We start from the raw sequence: 19,529 nt of genomic DNA, 5'->3' as shown, positions 1-19,529 counted from the left end.
TAAACTAACAACAAATGCCGAATGTGAGCAAGATAAACTCCGTATATCTCTATTTCCATCACTGAGAACCGTCGGGAAAAGAATCCAAGGCATCTTGCTTACCATTGAAGTAATAATCGACGACAGCTCTCATTCTTGGAAGTTTGTCAGGATGGTAATTTATATGGATGATCACAGGTTTCAACTTCTTCAGGTTAGGGTCTTTTCTAACAGTTTTAAATAAAACTTTACTGTTCATGAAAGTATAGAAATCCATAGTCCTCCTAGAAGCATGAAGCCCTTCATACCCTGGATGTGAAGGGTAAAAGAGCACCTCATTGAAAACTGCCTGGTCCCATGCTTTCTCCTTGGAAAGCCTATCAGCAACGCGATCCAAAAGCTCAATGGAAGGAATAGTAGGCCTTATGTAAAAGAACCCAGAATTATAAACCCAAATCCTCATAGTATGTGCATACCGAGCCCATCCCATTGCAGGTTCATCAAAGACATCATTATACCCATAAGCAGTCGCGTTATTATGACCATCTGTCATTGACTCCACATCAGAATCACGATAAAGATGATCAAATGGATTTTTCAAGTAGATTATATCAACATCTGACAGAAGAATACTATAACCAAGCTGCAAGAACTCCCTTAAAATACGGAACTTCAATCCAGAGACTGCATGGTTACCACCTGACCTTCCAATTTCATCCACCCCATCATCCGGGTCTCTCTTATAGGCAGCCACGCCATTGGCCTTGCAATAACTCTCAATCTCATCATCCAATGCCACAACCAAATAATTAAGTATACCCGCTTTCTTGACAGTTGATACCTGCACCTCTAACATCTCCTTCACATTAACATTTGCCAACACAACTACAAGCTCTTTCCTAACAGCAACTTCTCCTAAGATCTTAGCCAATCTGGGGTTAATCGATTCATCTGGCACTACAGTTGGGTTCGTCCTTAAACTCTTGACAGTACCGAAAGGTCCAGCCTTAGGTTGTTCACCCAATGCCAGGAATTGCTTTTGAGCAGTGTCTGTTCCCTGTTCAGCCAACCTCAGCTTCTCATTTAGCTCCCTCACTTGTTTCCTCAACTCTGCATTCTTCTCCGTCATCCTAACAATATCGGCCTTTAGTATATTAATCCGCTCACTCGATTCACACTCCGACGAACTCTCCTGTTTCACACCAAAAAATCACACAACTTCAACAAAAATCATCAACCCAATATTTTGTTATTATCAAACCAAACAACCACCAAAAGCCAGAATCCTGAATCATCAACTATATCAATACTATTACAAAGACAATCATCAAAAAGTTATATATATCCACAATATATCAAAATAATTAAAAGGGAATAAAATGTACTTTCTTAACTTACAACTATCAAGGATATAGTGAAGTAGATGCTATAACTAGTTTAAATTTACGACTTAGGATCAAATCCCGTCTATGTTGTCTTTTATTTCTCGCCAAGAAAAATATTCCTCGGAAACACCAAACAAAATCCCATTTATACGAAAAGGGAATCGACTAAAATTATACGCCAACCAAAAATATATATTTCCCAACAAAAAAAATAAAAATAAAAATAAAAATATAGAGATATTTTAAGATGAAAAACCTGAGAAATGGAATTGGAGATAGTGGCAGCAGCCGTAGAAGGAGGATAATAAGGATGTAAAAAACCATAAGGGTAAAAAAAGGCGAATATACAGCCCATTAATATTCCGATCGCAATAGCAATTGCGATTCGAGATGTTCGAAGCGAAAGAATGCTGTTGCTGTTGCTGCTGCTTCGCATCAAACCATCTCGACGACCCCCATCATTTGATGGATTTTGCTTTGATGATTGAATTTGAATGAATCAAGCTTTTGATTTTGGGAGAAAATTTGAGATCAATTGGTAGGGTTTTTGGTGGGGAATTTTTCAATATGAGGGAGTTTGGAATTTGAAATGGCGTTGTATTTGTTAGGAAGATGAAGATGAAGATGAAGATGAAGATGAGCTAGTGAGAGGCAGCGGCTTCATAGTCCAGACTACAGAGACTAGTGCAGGACATTTTCAGTGATGCGTGTGTTTATTACTCCTTTCATTGTGGTTGATCTGCCAAACTGGTGCTGTACATAATTTGAGAAAAGTTATTATCCCATTAGGTACTCCATAACTCCATCCCTTTATTTACTCAATAAATGTTTAACTCTAGGGATGGCAAGGGTAAGTGATTTCCTTGAATAATGCTAAAATACAAATTAATTTCTTATATAAGTTGGTTTTAAAAATTATTTTCCACAATACCGTTTACGTAGGATCGGTTCCTAGATTCGAAATTTGGCAATATAAAACCGCTAACAATATTAGCGGTTCCATATATATTATCGGTAATACCATTAGAACCGTTAATACCATTAGAGTTTATATGCATACAACCTGTAATACCATTAGATGTTCTATATTAGTTAAAACCGCCAATAATGTTAGCGGTTTTACACTTGCAAATACCGAACCTTGAAACCAAGCCAGCGTGGATAGTATGGTGGAAAATAGTTTAAACCAATGTGTATAAGGACTTAATTTATGTTATTACATTATTTTGAGAAATCACTCATCAATAAGGCGGGTCGAATGCGAAGGATGGTACCTCCATACTCATCCCCGCCAAAAAATCTTATACCCATCCTCGCCCCACCACACATGTGAGGTACAATAATACCCACATCCATACCCGCCCATGGTATATAGAAAGGGTGTAATTACCCATTAAACAGGAGTTTAATTAGGGGTTTTAAATAATTTTCAAATTATTAAAAGGTATTTAAAATGAGTCTAAGTTGCTGGAAATTGTGTATATTAGAGTAATTAATATAGTGTTATTGACCCCTTATGTAGGAGACTTGGTTCGAGAAGTGTTGTAGTGTATTTGGCTACTTTAAGGGCTTATTCGAGGTACGTAACTTGTGTACTCGGAATTTTATTAAGCATGTAGAACCATGCTAAGATTTATTTTGGTCCAAGTTAGTATCATGCTAGAAATTGATTGGAATTGTTGAATTGGATTAGTTGTATGAAATTGGTTGGAATTGATGATTGGTTTATGAGGCATGATTTATTTGAAATGAATTATTGTTGGAATTTATGATGTTGGAAATATTAAATATGGACCATACTTTTATTATTGGGTATGATTAAGAGCATGTTTAATTAAATTAAAAGTTTAATTTGGTTGAGAATATGAAAAGGGAATTTTTTATATGGTTTATAAAATATTATTGGTGCTTTGTGCACGAAAGATAAGGAAATAATGAAATATGTTATGATAAAATCGAGGTGCTATATATATAATGAACGGGATGGAGTGCACCCTTTATGCACTATTTTATGCCTTGTTAGGATGGGATGGTGTGCACCCTTATTGATGCGTGGCATTTATGCCACCATTTTAACCCCTTTTTACTACCGATTTCCCCCGGATTTGTCACTTGCTTATGCCTATTTTAACCCCTTTTATCTTGATTTAGTCACTTTAGCCCCTCTTCGTATTTTTCCTCCCCTTTTTGTCTTTTCTTCTAGTTTTTACCTCCTTTTTATGTGTTTTGACAGCTCCCAGCGCTTATGTGCGATTAACGAATCAATAGCTCGAGTGGAGATGCCAAATGAGCTTGTCAAAGGAGTGGAGATGCAGAATGGAGAGGGCGCGCTGTTCTGATGGGCCGCGGCGCGGGCTTGGGAGCCGCGGGCGCGGACAGGAAAAGTCTGAAGCCAGCAGAAGAAAGTGGAGATGGCGAGCCGCGGGCGCGGCAGAGAAGCCCCGCGGGCGCCGCCCTAAGGCCTGCGGGCGCGACTTTCTGGGTTTTACGAGGCTATTTACCCAGCTTGGAGAGGGCGCGGCTGCCTGTTCGGAGAGCCCTCTCCCTTGCCCTTTTTCTTCCTTTTGGTAGAAGACTATAAATAGTCCCTTGCTTGATTTTCTTAGCATCCACTATTCCATTGGCCCCAAAAATCATTTGTAGAGAGAGAAGTTCATGGTTTCTAGAGAGAGAAAACACTAGTGTTCAAGATTTAATCTTTGTAATCAAATATTCAAGCTTTCTTCAATATTGTTGCTACTACTTTGATGATTTGGTAATATTTAATCTTTATAATATCAATCTTTACTTTTGTTTCTCTAGATTTTGATTTTCTTTGTTTTATTGCTCTTACTTGAGTTTATTTCCATAAATATTCAAGCTTTATTAGTTTCTTTGATTTTCCTTTCAAGTTAGAATCATGTTAGGTTGTGTTGGTATTGAATACAAGCTTATGTTAGTTGTTATGGCCATTCCCTTCCTTCTAGCTTAGGTTTTTAGCTAGGGAAGGGGGTGAAAATCATGTGTATTTGAATATCTATTGATTATTGATTGGGACTTATTCTTGAGTTGATGATTTGAGCTATAATATGCTTGGAGTTAGTGTGTGCACCTCTAATCCCAAGAATCTAGCCCTTGAATGAATGCATGAGAATGATTTAATCTAGGTGTGAATGATTTCGTCGACTTGCTTAAGTAGTTGCATGAGAATGAACTATTTTAGGTAGAGTTTATACTCTAGAATCGGTTTCCTTTCGGTTTTCACTAGTATTCTTTGTTCATGATTGAATCCCCCTTTCCCTAGTGCTTTTGTCATTGTTATCTCTATAATCTTGTCCATTTATTTGCTTTTAAAAGTGTTTAATCTATTTCCCTTATTTCTAGTTTATTCTAGGATCAATAGTAGTTAGTTTGTCCATAGAATTCTTCAACACAAATTCAAATACACCCTTTTGTTATTAGTAATTTCTCCTCGATTTCATATTAATTGTGTTAAACCCCCATTTCCTTGGGAATCGACCCTACCTTACCGCTATCTAAAGCAAAATTTGATAGAGCTAGGATAGGAGTTATAAATTGTAATTTTGATCTAGGATAATAAACTAACGACCTATTGTCCACCGATCAAAATTTTGGCGCCGTTGCCGGGGAAACGACTAGTTTTACACACTTATTTGCGTAATTTGTGGATTTTGTTGCTTTTTGTTTAGTTCCTTTTCCACTTGCTAGTCATTGCTAATTGTTTGTTTAGCTTTGGTGAATGTAAAGAAGATCTCAAGGACCACCTACTCACAACCTTGATCACGAAATCGACCGAACCTTGAGACAAGTCCGTAGACTCTATCAAGAAGAGGGAAGAGGTTTTGGTGCAATTTTTTATTGTGAAAGTGATTCTTGTTCCTCACATTCCCAAAGTGACGAAATGGCGGGACAACAAGTGGATGTATTATTCCGTGAGTTCGGTAATCCGGAGGATTATGAGCTCACCGGTGGGATATTGTTACCCGTCACTAAGACTAACTTCACCATCCATCCTCAATACACACGAATGGTTCAAGCGGAGCAATTCTCGGGTTCGCCAAGTGAAGACCCCATTGAGCACCTTGATAGGTTCCTCGAACTCTGTGCCATAATACAAACCAACCAAGTTTCCCAAGAATACATCCGGATGCACCTTTTTCGGCAATCTCTTGCGGGGAGAGCAAAGAAGTGGCTCAAGCAAGTCAAACCTAATTCTCTCACGACATGGAGGGAAATTGTGCAAGCATTCTTGAAGAGATTCATCTCCGAGGAGAAAACCGCCGAGATGAGGAGGAAGATAGCATCTTTTGAACAAGAGGCGGAGGAGAGTCTTAGTGAAGCTTGGGAGAGGTTTAAGGAGTTGGTGCAAGCATGTCCTCACCATGAGTACAATCAAAGCTTACTCATGAGGTTCTTCTATGATGGTTTGGAACCGATGTCCCGAGCTAATTTGGATGCGGGAGCGGGTGGACAATAGATCAAAGTCCCTCAAAATCACGTTAAAGCAACGATCAAAGAGGTAGTTAAAAAATTACTCTTGGGGAGGAAGAAGGAGGAATGCACCAAAGAAAGGTGGGAAGTATGAGTTGGAGAAGGTCGATCAATTGCAACATCAAATTGAGATGTTGACAAAAGGGCTTGCCAAGTTGAATACAAGTGTTGCTAGTGGTTCAAGCTCCTCCCAAGTCAACTCTTTCTCTTGTCAAAATTGTGGTGGCACCAACCATGATACATCCTATTGTGGCGGGTTGAGCCCGGAGCATGTAGCGGCATACAACACAAGGCAAGAAGGGTATAGGGGAAATGGTGGAGGAGTAGCTTGGAGACAACCACCACCCGGATTTGCAAACCAACCTCAACAATGGAATCAAGAGGCTCAACAACCATACAATTCCAACACCCAATATCAAAACCTTCCTCCATTCCAAACCTAAAATCAAAGAGGAAACTACCCAAGAAACAACCAACACAATAATCAACACCAATACCAAAATCAAACCCAAGCAACTCAAAGAAGTCAAGAGCAAGCATCTCAACCCGATTCTACTCAAACTCAAATCCTTCAACAACTTCAAGCCATGAATCAACAAATGCAAGAAGTCAAGGCTCATAACAAGATGGTTGATTCACAACTAGCACAATTGGCCGAGAGAGTTTCTTTTAACTCATCTTCCACTTTGCCCGGACAATCACAAACCAACCCTTCCAATATTGTAAAACCCGACTCTTGCAAGGCAATCACATTGAGATCGGGTACATCTTATGAGAGTCCCAAGGAAGAGGATGGTAAGGAAAAGGAGGGAGAAGAAGAGATGAGTGATGATAAGAAAGTTGAAGAAGAGAAGGTTGATGAGAAAGAGAAGAGTATGGAGAAAAAGAAGACTAAGGATGTGGTGACATCCTCAACTTCTAGTGAGGCTAGAAACCTTGATGGACCGGTTCCTTTTCCCGGTCGGCTTGAGGAGAGAAAATTGAACGATAAATTTGCAAGGTTTCTAAGTGTGATGAAAAACTTACACATTAACCTCCCTTTCATTGAAGTTGTCACACAAATGCCTTCATACTCCAAGTTCTTGAAAGACATTCTCACCAACAAAAGGAAGCTCAATGATGAGCTTATCAATCTTCCCCATCAAGTGAGTGCACTTGTTCAACACAAAATGCCCAAGAAGCAAAAGGACCCGGGAAGCTTTACCTTGCCGGTCAAAATTGGGAACATGGAAGCTAGGGGTGCCCTAGCCGATCTCGGAGCAAGTGTTAGTTTAATCCCTTTATCCATTGCTCAAAAGCTTAACATCGAGATGATCCCCACTAGGAAAACCATTCAATTGGCCGATCGATCGGTGAAGCTACCTTGTGGCGAGCTTGAAGATGTCCCTATTCAAGTTGGGCATATCTATGTGCCATGTGACTTTGTGGTGATGGATATGGAAGAAGATGTGGATACACCTTTGATCTTGGGGCGTGAAGCTCTTAAAACTTTGGGGGCGGTAATCAATTGCAAGAATAATACCATTACATGTGAAGTGGCCGATGAAAAAATTGTCTTTGAATTCTCTAAGCTACTCAAAAACCCCATGGTTGAGAAGTGTTATAGGGTCGATGTTGTCAATGAAGAGCTAGATCGTTTGGGAAGGGTTGTCATGAGTCCTAAAGATCCTATGGCCGAAGCTCTCACATGTGAGGAAGATTACTTCTCCCAAGAAGCAAAGGAATTTGCTATGGCCATTGAAGAAGCCAAAAAGGAAGAAGAGAACGGTACTAAGCATGATGAGCTTGAGCATAAGGAGGAAAAATTGGAGGAGAGTTCTAAGCCCCCTCCCAAGGTAGAACTCAAACCCCTTCCCCCTTCTTTGAAATATGCTTATCTTGGAAATGAAGGAGAATACCCCATTATTGTCAATGCTTCCCTTAATGGTCTTGATTTGGAAAAATTGATTGTTGTTTTGAGAAAATATAGAAATGTGATAGGGTATAGCATTGACGATATTAAGGGTATTAGCCCTTCTTTATGCATGCATCGTATTCACCTTGAGGATGATCAATCCACCTCCATTGAACCTCAAAGGAGGTTAAACCCCAACCTCCAAGAGGTAGTCAAGAAGGAAATTTTGAAATAGCGTGAGGCGGGTATAATCTATGCTATCTCCGATAGCAAGTGGGTTAGCCCGGTTCACGTGGTCCCCAAAAAGGGTGGAATGACCATTGTCAAGGGAGAAGGAGGAGAGGAAATCTCCACCCGGACGGTCACCGGGTGGAGGATGTGCATCGATTATAGGAAGCTGAACAAGAACACTAAGAAAGATCATTTTCCTCTCCCCTTCATGGATCAAATGTTGGAAAGACTCTCCCATCATGCTTTCTTTTGCTTTTTGGATGGATACTCCGGCTTTTTCCAAATCCCTATCCATCCAAATGATCAAGAGAAAACTACTTTTACGTGTCCATATGGGACATTTGCGTACCGAAGAATGCCATTCGGGTTATGCAATGCTCCCTCAACTTTCCAACGATGCATGACTTCCATTTTTTCTGAAATGCTTGAGAATGAAATTGATGTTTTATGGATGATTTTAGTGTTGGTGGATCGTCTTTTGACACATGCCTTATTAACCTTGAAAAAGTTTTGAAAAGGTGTCAAGAGACGAGTTTAGTATTGAATTGGGAAAAAATGCCATTTTATGGTCGAGGAAGGTATTGTCCTAGGCCATAAAGTATCAAAAAAGGGCATTAAAGTAGACTCGACTAAGGTTTCGGTGATTGTTAAGTTTCCCCCTCCTACCTCCGTCACGGGAGTGAGAGCTTTTCTTGGGCATGCCGATTTTTACCGGAGGTTTATCAAAAAACTTTCATCTATCGCCAAACCCTTAACCGAGTTACTAAAAAAGGATGTTGTGTTCAATTTTGATGAGGGTTGCCTTGAGGCATTTCAAAAGCTCAAGGAAGCCCTCATCTCTTCTCCTGTGGTGCAAGCTCCGGATTGGAGCTTGCCCTTTGAGCTAATGTGCGATGCAAGTGATTTTGCTGTAGGTGCCGTGCTTGGGCAAAAGAAGGAAGGAAGATCTTGTGTCATCTACTACGCAAGTAGAACCCTCGACGAAGCTCAAAAGAATTATACCACAACGGAGAAGGAAATGCTAGCGGTTGTCTTTGCCATGGATAAGTTCCGGTCTTACCTCATATGCTCAAAGGTGATAGTCTACACGGATCACATCGCGGTCCGCTACCTTATGACCAAAAAGGAAGCAAAACCGCGTCTCATTCGTTGGGTTCTTTCTCTCCAAGACTTTGACATGGAGATGAGGGACAAAAAGGGGGCGGAAAATTCTGTAGCGGACCATCTATCGAGACTTCCTTTTGAGACTAAAGAAAACGTGCCTATCAATGAAGAATTGGGTTTTGAGGCTCTTATGGCCATTGCATAAACACCAAGCCCTTGGTATGCGGACATTGCCAATTACTTAGCATGTGGTGTCGTTCCCCCGGAGTTCTCCTCTCAACAAAAGAAAAGGTTTTTCAAAGAAGTGAGGAGGTATTTTTGGAACGATCCTTATGTATTCAAGCAATGTGGAGATGGGATTTTCAGAAAATGTGTTCCGGATCATGAGATCGAAGGGGTGCTTGAGCATTGTCATTCATTGCCATGTGGTGGGCATGGAGGAGTAGAAAAGATCGTGGCTAAAATTTCTCAATCTCTTCTTTGGTGGCCAACAATGCACAAGGATGCCCACAAATTCATATCTAGATGTGATAAGTGCCAAAGAAGTGGGGGCATAACCAAGCGTGATGAAATGCCTCAACAAAATATTTTGGAGGTTGAACCCTTTGATGTATGGGGGTCGACTTTATGGGGCCTTTCGTTTCGTCTTGTGGCAATCTCTATATATTGGTGGCGGTGGACTACGTGACCAAGTGGATCGAAGCTATACCCTCGCCCACCAATGACCACAAGGTTGTGCTCAAGCTTCTAAAAAAGATCATCTTCCCAAGATTCGGGGTCCCAAGAGTTCTTATTAGCGATGGTGGTTCTCACTTCGCCAAGAAACAACTTGAAGCTCTCCTTAAACGCTATGGGGTTCATCATAAAATCGGCCTACCATACCACCCCCAAACTCAAGGACAAGTGGAAGTATCAAATAGGGAGATCAAGAACCTTCTTGAGAGAATGGTGAACAAGTCTAGAAAAGATTGGTCTCTCAAACTTGATGATACGCTTTGGGCTCTAAGGACGGCTTACAAGACCCCGATTGGTACTACTCCTTACCGATTGGTCTATGGAAAGGCTTGTCATTTGGCGGTCGAGTTAGAGTACAAAGCTTGGTGGGCGATCAAAGGGCTCAATATGGATATGACCTTGGCGGGCGAAAAGAGGCTACTTAAGCTCAATGAACTTGAGGAGCTCCGCTATGATGCCTATGAGAACTCGAAACTCTACAAGGAGAGAACCAAAAGGTGGCACGACCAACATATAAGGAACAAGAGCTTTAAGGTTGGGGACAAGGTTTTGTTATTCAATTCTAGGCTCCGTTTGTTCCCCGGAAAACTTAAGTCTAAATGGTCGGGGCCTTTCACAATTTCAAAAACAACTCCTTATGGGTCCTTTGAGTTAGAAGCGAATGGGAACAAGTTCATGGTCAACGACCACCGTTTGAAGCTCTACCATTGCAATGATCAAATTGGCATGATTGAGTGCATGAGGCTCGATCCGCCGGATCCTAAGTCACTTTCTTGAGGATAATGTGAAATGGTCACGCTAATGACCTTATAAAGAAGCGCTTTTCGGGAGGCAACCCGAATTCTCAACCCTTTTTAATTTTGTGTTTTTTTTGTCTTTGACTATTTTTGGATGATTTTTCCTTTAATCTCTTATTGAATGCGTTGTTCATTCTTTAGGTATCTTGATCTTTGGGTGCATGATCTATTAAGTTGGGTTTGGAGAAGAGAAGGAGTTTGGAGAAAGAGGAAGTGGAGATGCCCAGAGAGGACCCTGGAGAGGGCGCGCACAGGCCACCCGCGGGCGCGGCAGCCCCTCCCCTGTTTTCAAGATAAAGCGGAGATGCCTGGGTAATGACTGGAGAGGGCGCGCACAGAAGGCCCCGCGGGCGCGGCAGGGGTTTTTAATTTTTTCCACATAAAATGGAGATGGCTCAGGGATACAGAGAGCGGGCGCGGGCAAAGTAAGCCGCGGGCGCGACGTGCTCCCCCGCGGGCGCGAACAGGCACCGCCGCGGGCGCGACGTGCTCCCCTGCGGGCGCGGACAGGCACCGCCGCGGGCGCGGCCCATAGACCCGCGGGCCCGGCATCCTGCAGTCCAGAAAAACAGAAACCTGAAACCCTAAAGCCGCGAGCGCGGTCAGAGCATGCCGCGGGCGCGGTCAGAGCATGCCGCGGGCGCGGCCCTTCAGGTCTGCGACTTCTCCTTTTTATTTTCAACCACATGCCCGAAAACATAATCAGATGTTTTCCCCTTTTCCCTCTCTACTCCTTACTCCATTCCAAACCCTAACCCATTCCTCTTAAATTTCTCTTCCTAATTCATCAAATTCCATCAAATTTCAACAATTCCCTCACTCTTCTACAATTTTTCTCACCAAAAACCTGAAATTTCATCCTTTAAAACCCCCAATTTCGGTATTCCTCTTTGTGTGGCAATCTCTTTCACCATTGGTGGGTTCTTGGAGGAAGTCTTGATTTCTTCTTCAAGGGGATAGTAGGAGCAATTATTGGTATCCATTTTGGTATACATTTCTTCCTTACTCTCATTTACCTTTGAATTTGAAACATGCTTTTGGTTGAGAAATTGTATGTTTATGAATTTTCATGTTGAAATTTTTGATTGGTGCATGCCTATATTGTATTCATTCATCATCTTAAGCATTATTAATTGTTGAGTTGTTGTTTGTGTTAGTTTGTTCCTTGTCATAGATTGCTTGCTTGTGGTTTGAACTTGGTGATTCTTGGTTTTGGAGATTGTTGTAGTGTGACTATTGTGAGTGATTGTTTTGGAATTGGACTGCAATTTGATATTGGTGACAATGGTTTTCGATTCTAAGAAGAGAAAAAGTGGGAAGGAACTCCAAGGTTTATCCTCTTCCAACCCCCAACAAAATGAACCTATACCCCAAACCGCTCCACCACCTCTACCACCCCTCAAATTCCACAACAAAAACCACAAACCCCTCAAATTCCACAACAAAAACCACAACCTCCTAAACAGAAAATTGAGACCAACCAAGCATTACCATCACTCCACCACAACCAAGCTTGGTATCGATGAGGATTGTTGGTTCTTGTTCAACAACCTCGGACTCGGTTCCTTTGTGTCAAGTGCCTATCGAACCTACAAAGAGCCTACCCTAGAGTTTCTTGCTTCCTTCGAAACTCATGCCGCAGGAGATAATGATCTCTCCATCTCCTTCCAACTCTTTAACAAAAAAGAAACCTTCACCCTCCGCCAGTTTAACCAACTGCATGATTTCAACCCCGATGCCGATATGTTCTTCCCCGAACATGCGGGGCTCCATGCTTATGAGCCCCTTCACTGGTGGAAGGTCATTTCGAGAATGAACGCCTTCAACTCCAAGTACTCTTTAGCCAGTCAGATCATGCACCCAACCATCAGACTTCTGCATCGAATCCTTGGGTACACGGTCTTTAATAAACAGGACTTGGAAAAGATTACAACCGAGGAAATCCGACTATTATGGCTAGCTACGCAGCCGGAAATTGGGCACATAATGAACTTCGGGTATCTATTCACCAAATGCATTGAGAGTGTCCAGTCGGGTACAAGGAAAGGTGAAATTCATTTTGGAGGGATGGTAACTCGGATAGCCGAGAAGCTGGGGCATTTGGCTAAGCTCGAATCTTGCACCCCCGTAGGGAAGAGTGATGGGAGTGATATCTGGCTCGACCTCGACCAACTAAAAACCATGAAGTTCATCGCGGATACCGAGGATCGAGGAAAGACTTGGAGCTTACTTGTCTCCCACGAGCACCACTGTTTCCTGCCTAAGCCGGAATTCACTTCTTTCACAAGGGAAGGAGTCAATTACCCATGGTGGGTAAAGAAGGACTCAGGCGTCCTTCCTAGCGCTAGGATGGTCACGGGGGAAGGGTCCGGCCAAAGCAATGAGGGCACAGAGGATGAGTTCCACCACCAACAACAACAACAAGGATCAAGGCAACAACAACAACATCACCAACCTGACTACCAACAACAAATGGAGGCAATGCGAGCCCAAATGGAGAGCATGCAACTCGACATGCAAGGTATGTTTGCTTCCCACCAACACCTCTCTTACCAAACCAACGCCTTATATGATTTGAGTGTGCGTAGAGGGGATGTCACTCCCCCGGTCAACTACCCTTATGTGCCGGCCCAACAAGGGCCCGTGCCATCTTGGGGGGGTGACAACCTACTACGTACCCATATTGGCAAGGGACCTCGGACCCTACTGTGCCTAGGCGTGATTTCCCTGATGAGTCCGGTCATTATGATTATCGGGTTTCGGGTGGGAGTGATTACAGCGGTGATCCTAACTACCCCTATGTCGACCCCTCTCACCCCGACTCCCTTGTCCAACCCGAGCCATATGACCAGTTATCCGCGTCCCAGCTTGACCTCTTCAAAGGTCATTATGGGTGGCCACCTGGCTACTCCGGAGGTTGGGACCCCTATGGCCCCCCATCGGGTTTCTCCTACGACGATGGGAGCGCGGATAACGACGGTGCCGGCTCTAGTAGCCATTAGTTTCCCCCTTGTTCTTTTTGTTCCCTCCCTTTGTCTTCCCCCCTATTACTTGTCCTCACGCCGCATCGAGGACGACGCTCTACTCTAGTGTGTGGGGGGGGGGTGTCTGAGTCAAAGGAGAGTGTCAGGGAATGCTTGAGGCGAGTGTGGGGGAAGGCACCTAGGACTCAAGGGACTATTTAGGGGTTTTGGGTGTAGGTAGCGTTGTTGTTGTCTGGTGTCTATGATGTCCGTTTCTATGATGATGATGATACGATGACATTGTTTTGATGATAATGACTCTATAATGATGAGATGTTTGGGTAGTAGATCATACCCAAAGAATTTAGTTCTTGGATTTTTTTTTTCTTTCTCTCTTGTACTAACGTTCTTTTCTTTTTAGTGCTTGCCTTGTTTTTCTTTATTTTCCTCTCTTTTGTAGCTTGGAAGAAATTGAAAGCGACATGTGGAGGCACGGTAAATCGCTTGGTTGCTTTATTTTTTTTCTTCAAGAGACATTGGTGAGATCTTTCCTTTACTTTTCTTTTCTTTTCTCGTGTCGTGTTTAGTTTAGGCTTTAGCTTAGGAAAGAGTTGAATGGTTCGAGGATGTTTGCATGCGGTTCCAAGGAACCTGGGATCGTTGGTATTGAGACCGAACGATCACTTGTATGTCGATTGGGATTTATTTAAATCTTTAAGCCTCTTATATGAACCTTCTTGATTCTCTCTTTCCTTTGTTCTACTTCCTTTTGTGTGATAAGCATAATTATGGCATGATGATGTGAATGTGTTTTGGAACTTGCTTGCTACATTTGGATTCTATCTCCGTGATGATGCATCCTTGAATGTTTGTCCTTTTTCTTAACTATGTGATGAGGTGCACATTTCGAGATTGTTGTTGATTGAATTAGACGAGCCTTAGTTAAGGTAGCAAGGGTAAGAACTTGTGAGGGCGTTTGAACCCCTAGTTCGCGGGATGTGGTAAGATGGAGTTGCTCCCTGTAGTGGATTTGAAGCCCTCTAGTTGGTATTTGCTTACTTTTCTCATCCCTTGTGAGGTTCTCTTGTTCATGCCTTCATCAACTTGTTGAGCGGCGAATTAGGATCCTCGACTATGCATGTTTGAATCCTTGTGTTGACTATTAGCTCCCAAGATCGCGACCTTGGACTTTTGAGAGAGCAAAAGGGCACCATTTCTCATTTTTGTTTATTTTCTCTTTTATTTAGTTACAAATTTGATTTTTCTCTTTGCATCATCCCTCTTGCCAACCAATTTGAGCCTAATGTTTTCCCATTCTTGTCTCAACCTCATTACAAGCCTAGCGACCTATGTTTACTAACCCCTATTAGTTAATGAAGCAATGGCTTTGCGAGGCGAGTGTGAATCATTTGTGGAATTGGTTTGTAATTCTAGAGTTGAATATGTAAAGAAGTTTTTTTTTTTAAAAAAAAAAAAAATAAAAAAATAAAAAAATAAAAACCTTTATTTGATGAAATGAGAAATTTATTTATCTTGTATATATACTTGAATAAAGGGTGGTGATGCGAATGAAATCAAAATGTTTGGATATTCGTTTGAGTTGTGGTTGTGTTTTGAATTTTGACCTTGAGGATCCCCCTTTCTCTTGCTTCACTTAGGAATTACCGCCACTATTTCAAATTGAATATTCCGACCTCTACCTTAAGCCGTGTCAGTACAACCCTTGTGAAGCCCCTTTGACTTTAAGAGTGCATGGTCAACAACCGGTGGAGGGAGATGGTTCTCAACCCTATGGAAAGAACGTGCATAGTTGAGATGTCGGGATGATCTTTTACTTCCTCAAATTAAATCTTTTTCCGGTTCCTTCGTGGAATCATGAGGAGCCATCTAGGGGGACGATTTGAAGCTAGTGGGGAGAACGCGGACCGTTTTAGAGGGGATTAGGGCGAAAGATGACTCACTAGTTCTCTATGCTTAGTTGAGGCTCGACTCTTGCAATCTCTAACATCTTGAGGCGTGCATGCATCACGTAGTTGAGAATAGCTAATACTCTTTGACGTTTTTGTCATGGTTGAGTCTAGATAAAGTAATTGTTCTTTGGATCTTTTATGTTGTTTTTCCCAAAACCATGCCATATTATGTTTGTCTTTGTGGTGTTTGATTTTTCTCTCTCTCTTTGTCTTGCTTGAGGACAAGCAAGAGGCAAGTGTGGGGGATTTTGATGCGTGGCATTTATGCCACCATTTTAACCCCTTTTTACTACCGATTTCCCCCGGATTTGTCACTTGCTTATGCCTATTTTAACCCCTTTTATCTTGATTTTAGTCACTTTAGCCCCCTCTCGTATTTTTCCTCCCCTTTTTGTCTTTTCTTCTAGTTTTTACCTCCTTTTTATGTGTTTTGACAGCTCCCAGCGCTTATGTGCGATTCACGAATCAATAGCTCGAGTGGAGATGCCAAAGGAGCTTGGCAAAGGAGTGGAGATGCCAGGATGGAGAGGGCGCGCTGTTCTGATGGGCCGCGGGCGCGGGCTTGTAAGCCGCGGGCGCGGACAGGAAAAGTCTGAAGCCAGCAGAAGAAAGTGGAGATGGCGAGCCGCGGGCGCGACACTTAGGCCTGCGGGCGCGGCTTTTTGGGTTTTACGAGGCTATTTACCCAGCTTGGAGAGGGCGCGGCTGCCTGTTCGGAGAGCCCTCTCCCTTGCCCTTTTTCTTCCTTTTGGTAGAAGACTATAAATAGTCCCTTGCTTGATTTTCTTAGCATCCACTATTCCATTGGCCCCAAAAATCATTTGTAGAGAGAGAAGTTCATGGTTTCTAGAGAGAGAAAATACTAGTGTTCAAGATTTAATCTTTGTAATCAAATATTCAAGCTTTCTTCAAGATTGTTGCTACTACTTTGATGATTTGGTAATCTTTAATCTTTATAATATCAATCTTTACTTTTGTTTCTCTAGATTTTGATTTTCTTTGTTTTATTGCTCTTACTTGAGTTTATTTCCATAAATATTCAAGCTTTATTAGTTTCTTTGATTTTCCTTTCAAGTTAGAATCATGTTAGGTTGTGTTGGTATTGAATACAAGCTTATGTTAGTTGTTATGGCCATTCCCTTTCTTCTAGCTTAGGTTTTTAGCTAGGGAAGGGGGTGAAAATCATGTGTATTTGAATATCTATTGATTATTGATTGGGACTTATTCTTGAGTTGATGATTTGAGCTATAATATGCTTGGAGTTAGTGTGTGCACCTCTAATCCCAAGAATCTAGCCCTTGAATGAATACATGAGAATGATTTAATCTAGGTGTGAATGATTTCGTCGACTTGCTTAAGTAGTTGCATGAGAATGAACTATTTTAGGTAGAGTTTATACTCCTAGAATCGGTTTCCTTTCGGTTTTCACTAGTATTCTTTGTTCATGATTGAATCCCCCTTTCCCTAGTGCTTTTGTCATTGTTATCTCTATAATCTTGTCCATTTATTTGCTTTTAAAAGTGTTTAATCTATTTCCCTTATTTCTAGTTTATTCTAGGCTCAATAGTAGTTAGTTTGTCCATAGAATTCTTCAACACAAATTCAAATACACCCTTTTGTTATTAGCAATTTCTCCTCGATTTCGTATTAATTGTGTTAAACCCCCGTTTCCTTGGGAATCGACCCTACCTTACCGCTATCTAAAGCAAAATTTGATAGAGCTAGGATAGGAGTTATAAATTGTAATTTTGATCTAGGATAATAAACTAACGACCTATTGTCCACCGATCACTTATGCACTAAGGTTACGACCTTGTTTATGGGATGGAGTGCACCCTTATGCACTAAAGTGTTTTCACCTTGTTTAATTAGAAAGGGTTAAACATTAAATTAAACGTGGTCACTAATTATTCAAGAATTAAATTGGAATGTTTGATGCTTGAATGATTCATGTTGATTGATTGTAAAGACTAATTGTTTTATTATATGTGACTCATAATTTAGTCTACCAAAAATGTAAACAACGTAAAGTGAAAGAGATTACGCACCAAAACTTTTGGAACGTATATACCTCGAGTATGAACATACCGGGGGGGGGGGGGGTTATGCGACTTTATATTTAACCATAACTCCTAATGGGGTTACAGGACGTTGTATTTTCCTTTTTATTATTATTATGCGCAGGACGTCCGTCACTTTCATGTGACATCTATGCCTACTCGGTTAGCTCCCGGAGTAGTTTACCCCAATTCTTTAGGGCACGAATTTAGTTGGAAACCCGTTCGATGCGTAATCAAAAGTAAATAAAGTAGTGAGTCAATGTTGTGTCTATTGTTTTTGGGTTGAACTCTGAGGAAAGGTAAGCTTTGTTGTTATTGCTAGGTTGCTATCATGTTAGTGTGTTTCCTTTTACGCTTATGTACTCAGCATTGTTGATTGTTGTTTTATGTGTGTGTTTGACCTTGACGTTATTTTGGCCCTATGATGACCCATTTATTATGGTGAGTAGTAGGGACAGTTTAAAGAGAAGCTTTTTATGTGATGCGGCATATTCATATTGGGGTTTGAGCGAAGAAAGAATCTTGTTCTGATTTAATTTCGAATATGTGATTATTATTGTTTATTTGTTTATTATTATTGATTGATGATACTAACGTGTTGGTTTTAAATACCTTTGGTTTTGAAAAGGGCCTACAATGGTTCCAAGTTATATGTTTGACTTTGTTTGACTTTGACTTTACTTTACTTTTGTTTGGTTGGATTATTGAACTTTGACTTTGTTGTGAAAGGTTTTGAAAAGAGTCTTTTGCTGTGTGACTTTGATAAATTCCTAAGTCGTTATCATGGTGGCGGTAATGCCTTAGAATTTCCTATCTCGTGTTTTAAAAAGGGTAAAACAAGTATTTTAAAGGAAAGGAATTTCTAGGATGTTACACCAGGTGTATACGTTCCAAGAGTTTTAGTGCGTATCCTCTTACACTTAATGTGATTTACCAATTGAACTTGTGATGACTCCAACCAACAAATCAAGAATAAACATAACAATAATATATCAACACACACTTCCATTTCATTCTTGAATAAATTAGTGATCACATGCAATTTATTTTAATTAAGGTTCCTTGCCTAGTTTTGTGCACAAAATTGCACTATTACTATCTTGGTGCATAAGATGCACTAATAAAGTTCATTAACTTAATCTCAACTTACATGAGTGAGTAAATAAATAAACTAACTTCTTGACACAACTCCAACAATATATGGGTGAGAATAAAATCATGAATCATGCTCAATAATTATAATCTTAGATCTTTTAAACATACATAAGCCTTGCTTATTAAATTCATGCTTCCTTGATACTTGAAAATAAAACATAATTCCATGATTCATACATATTCAACTTGTATCATGCCTCACATAACATATTCACATTCCTAACATGATACTACGCCTACACAAATATTTCTATGCGCATACGTACTTTGAATAGTGTCTAAACTTGGCCACACTTGTTAGAAATCACCTAGCTCAAAGCTTCCTACAAATAAAAATACATAACCACAATTAATCCACTATTCTCACAAATTTCCAGCAGCTATAATATATTTTAAACTTCACTAATTAACCCAATTTAATGGTTTAAAAGCCTTAAAACCTTTTCTTTAAGTGGGAATTTAAAACTCTTTTAAAAAAGACTTAGTTTTCACGATTTAAATAAAATTCCAGCATACTTATTTAATAGAAAACATCACTAATAAACTAGAAAATCATATATAAATCATCAAGAACCTTTTTTCTTTTGTGGGTAATCAAACCTTAACATAATAATTAAAAAGTAGAGTGTATAATTTAATTCTAGCTTTAATTAAGGGCTTAAAACTCATTAAAAACATGTTCTAATCATTAATTTAATAACCAAAACAACCTAGGATCAAACCCTAATCATAAACATCAAACTCCCAAATTCTAGGGTTTGTAAA

General features: G+C 40.7%; 1 protein-coding gene across 1 annotated transcript; it reads right to left on the bottom strand.

The window, feature by feature from the left end:
* Nucleotides 1-6: 6 nt before the first annotated feature.
* Nucleotides 7-2,165, bottom strand: LOC110708204 (arabinosyltransferase RRA3-like). Its single transcript, XM_021886290.1, has 2 exons — nt 1,621-2,165; nt 7-1,171 (listed from the first exon to the last, which is right to left on the bottom strand). The coding sequence occupies exons 1-2, from the start codon at nt 1,798-1,800 to the stop codon at nt 59-61; spliced, it is 1,293 nt and encodes a 430-aa protein (XP_021741982.1). The 5' UTR covers nt 1,801-2,165; the 3' UTR covers nt 7-58.
* Nucleotides 2,166-19,529: the final 17,364 nt, after the last annotated feature.

Source organism: Chenopodium quinoa, unplaced genomic scaffold (assembly GCF_001683475.1).
Source record: "Chenopodium quinoa cultivar QQ74 unplaced genomic scaffold, ASM168347v1, whole genome shotgun sequence".
NCBI lineage: Eukaryota > Viridiplantae > Streptophyta > Magnoliopsida > Caryophyllales > Amaranthaceae > Chenopodium > Chenopodium quinoa.
This window is presented reverse-complemented; position numbering and strand designations above follow the sequence as displayed.

Excerpts from the sequence above, each read along its gene's own strand:
- LOC110708204 (XM_021886290.1), bottom strand. The coding sequence starts at position 1,800 with ATGCGAAGCAGCAGCAACAGCAACAGCATTCTTTCGCTTCGAACATCT. Across the intron at positions 1,172-1,620 it reads TCTCCAATTCCATTTCTCAG|GAGAGTTCGTCGGAGTGTGA; the intron begins GTTTTTCATCTT and ends GGTGTGAAACAG.